At 40.8% G+C, this 3,644-nt stretch overlaps 1 gene segment (V, D, J or C); it reads left to right on the top strand.

Annotated features, from left to right (window-relative positions):
- Positions 1 to 969: 969 nt before the first annotated feature.
- LOC110596617 lies at positions 970 to 1,643 on the top strand. The segment is given in 2 exon segments: positions 970 to 1,021; positions 1,213 to 1,643. Coding segments are annotated over 2 exon segments (483 nt in total).
- The last annotated feature ends 2,001 nt before the right edge of the window (positions 1,644 to 3,644 follow it).

Here is a 3,644-nt window from a genome sequence, read left to right as displayed (position 1 = left end):
ATATGTCTATAAACGCATTGTGAGGATGATTCTCTAACAGAGGTAAAGGCATTGTAGTGCTACTGGACTCTGGGAGCATAAAAGCTCAATAGAAAACATTTGTCTTCAATAATTTTTATGACTAAAATCCTTGAAATTTGCTGGACTTGAAATTATTCCAAATACCCCTGATATTTTATCTTTTCATATATCTCCTCTGAGACAAAAGGAGCAAGGATAAATAGAAAAGAAGAAATGTGAAAAAATATCAAGAATATAAAGAGGGACAATAATTAATTTTACCAGCAATGTGTGACCTGATCAGAACAGTTGTGTGTGCCTGCAGGGTGTATGGGGAAGGGGTTGGATAGAAAAATGAGAGAGCTAGAGAATAACTCAGGATGGACTTTAATGTAGGTTCTGTTTTTCTCTTAACCAACTGAATTTTTGCTGGAAACATTTTCTGTGCAAACGGTTGATATATGTTGTGAGTTTCTAGAACTCTTCTGATTTCAATAAACTGTATTTACTTCTTCAGTACCCAATGCATGCTATTAAATAGTTTTCTTTTATCAGGATTTTCACACAACTGATTTCTCAAATTCTCTGTCCACATGTGCAATTTGGGATACAAAGTTCACGCATCCTGTGATTCTTCAAGGCTCTACTTAACATAATTGAGACACAGATTCTTCTCATACAAACGTCTCTTATATAACATGTTTCTGGAAAAACTCGTATTTTCGTACCTTCAAAATTTTTCTTTGATTCTCCTGCACTGATTGAATCCACAGTTTTGAAGAGATTACCGTGCGTTCTCACTGGGCCACTGTGGGTAGAGTTTCCTGTGAAGAGGAACAACAGAGCTCAGGTGTGATTGGTGCTCAGTGAGTTTGGTGGAACCTATGGACTGTAAGAACAAGTTTGGACCTGAGACTTGACATTGTCCAGAGGAGGGGAGAAGACGCCACTGCAACAAGGAAAGGAGTCATGGAGAGGAGACTGGGGACTTTGCTGGGGCTTCTGTGGGTCCAGGTTTGCTGTGAGTTGTGTTAATCCAGAAGGGGGACTGGGAAGTGCTCCACAACTGACAGGGGAAGGGAGGGTTGACATCAAGCTCCTGGTCTGTCCTACATCCGCACAATGGGTGTTTCTTGGAATATTTTTCAGGTTTGGAGACTGCATCAGTGATTCCCCAATAACACCATGTGTTTGTCTTTGCCTTTCCAACAGGGGTGAGAGGGTTCCAGGTGGAGCAGAGCCCTTCAGCCCTGAGACTCCAGGAGGGAACCAGTCCTACTCTGAGGTGCAATTTTTCTGCCACTGTGGACAGGGTGCAGTGGCTCCGACAGAATCCTCAGGGCGGCCTCATCAATCTGTTTTTCCTGACTTCAGGGATGAAGCAGAATGGAAGGCTGAAGTCAACACTGAATTATAAGGAACTCTATAGTACACTACATATCACAGCCTCGCAGCTGGAAGACTCAGGCACCTACCTCTGTGCAGCGGAGGCACAGTGCTCCCAGGCAGTCTGCAGCCTGGACCCAAACTGCAGCTGGGTCGCAGCCCCACCCCTTCCACAGAGGAGACGTGTTTCCCCATTCAGCATTTGCACAGCTTTGGGTTTCCTGATTGATGTTGCACTTTTATCTCTGCTAAAATGAGGCATTCAGGACTGTCATTTAGCTTGCTTTTTTTTTAAACTCTCTTACTCCCAGAAATCTTTTTGCAGGAAAAAAAACTCTCTATGAAACTATTGGAGCAACTGTTAAAGATGGCAGGACCGCACAGGAAGTGCAAAGAACTGTGGCCCTTTCTCTGGGGCTAGATGGCAGGACCACACAGGAAGTACAAGGAACTGAGGCCCTTTCTTTGGGGTTAGGTGGAGGTTGGGAGTGAGGGCTGTGGGTGAGGGTGTTTGTATAAAGTTTATCTCAGATTTTCAGTTCTGACATTCTATATAAAATCTCAGAAAGTTGGAGCCCATATGTCTATACACGCATTGTGAGTCTTTGCAAGTGGCCAGCAGTGAACCCCTTCAGTTGGCCACACCTGGACCCCCTCCCCTGCATATAAATCCTCAATAAACCTATGTTTCATGCACTGTGAAAAAAAAATGTCAGTACCCAAGGTGCTGATAAAATATAAATTACTGTGATAAAAAGAACTTGAAAAAAACAAATAGGAGATGACTCAGTGTTTCAGTTAATTGCAGATAATTTAATTTTCAACAAAAAAGAGTATGTGTAATATATGTGTATGTATGTGTGTGTATTAATAATATGTGTGTTATATATATGTGTATATGTCTGTATAAATATATATGTGTATATATGTGTGTGTACATATGTATACTACATACACACATATATACACACATATATTAATACACACATATATACCATTTATACACACATGTACACACATACATATATACATACATATACCAGTGGTGCCAAAAAAAGTATACACATTTTAAAAGATGTTTAGAGATGTTCACAGTAATCAGAAGTGTTTGCATGCTAATGGTAACCACTCTAAGCTCCTCTTGTTACTGCAGAGTCAAATGTGACTTGTATTCATCTTACTGAAAATTATAGTTGGAATACAGTTTTCCCTTTCATGAAATATGTATACATTTTTTGGTCCCGTGTGTGTGTGTGTGTGTGTGTGTGTGTGTGTGTATGCAAATATACATACATATATATATATGTATATATATATATATATATATAGAGAGAGAGAGAGAGAGAGAGAGAGAGAGAGAGAAACAGAGACAGAGATAGCGAGAAAGGTTTATATTCATATATTTACTTTTAAAGCGCACTACAAATATAATTTTAAAATACTGGCCAAGCTCAGTGACGCAGCCTGTAATCTTAGCATTTTGGGAGGCTGAGGCAAGTGGATTGCCTGAACCCGTGGGTTTGAGACCAGTTTGGGCAACTTGGCGAGACCTTGTCTCTACAATAAAATCAAAAAACAACCAGGCATGGTAGCACATACTTGTAGTTTCAGTTACTTGGAAGACTGAGACGGAAGGATCGCTGGAGCCCAGCAGGTCAATGCTGGGATGGCCGTGAGTGTGCCACTGCGCTCCAGCCTGGGTGACAGAGTGAGAATCTAACTTAAAAAAAAAAATGCTTAATATCATTTTGTCAGACACTTTCTGACTATTACATGTAACATCTAAGTACTGACAATACCTCTTCACTTTACACATGAATAAATACAACACAAGTGTCTTGCCTGAGCTCACATTGTCACTAAACTATCATTGAAGCTGGCCTGGGATTCTTCCTCAGGAAGTCAGACATCAGAATATGTACTCTGAACTTTTAACATCATTTAAGGTCTGGCGAAAGGAGCAAAGAGCTTTCAGGACTAGCCTAAAAGAAATGCTTATCTGTTGCAGCCGCACCAAACCTAGACAATCAAACAAAAAGTTTAAACCTGCATGTGGATAAGTCATAACACATTTAGTATTCCAATTTTGCAAAGTCTATTATGTTAATACGCAGACATTGGTTAGGAAGGAATGGGGCCCTGAGAATCAAGATGAAGACAAGCCAGACCATTCCGGTGATTCTGGAAACCGGGACAGTTTCCTGGACAGGTCTCAGAAAGAGCCTACAGCTTGGTCTAAAGCTGGTCTCAGAAAGAGC

This window comes from Carlito syrichta, unplaced genomic scaffold (genome assembly GCF_000164805.1).
Source record: "Carlito syrichta isolate Samal-C Ts95f unplaced genomic scaffold, Tarsius_syrichta-2.0.1 Scaffold311663, whole genome shotgun sequence".
Classification (NCBI taxonomy): Eukaryota; Metazoa; Chordata; class Mammalia; order Primates; family Tarsiidae; genus Carlito; species Carlito syrichta.
The sequence above is the reverse complement of the archived record's forward strand: the minus strand, read 5'-3'. Positions and strand labels throughout refer to the sequence as shown.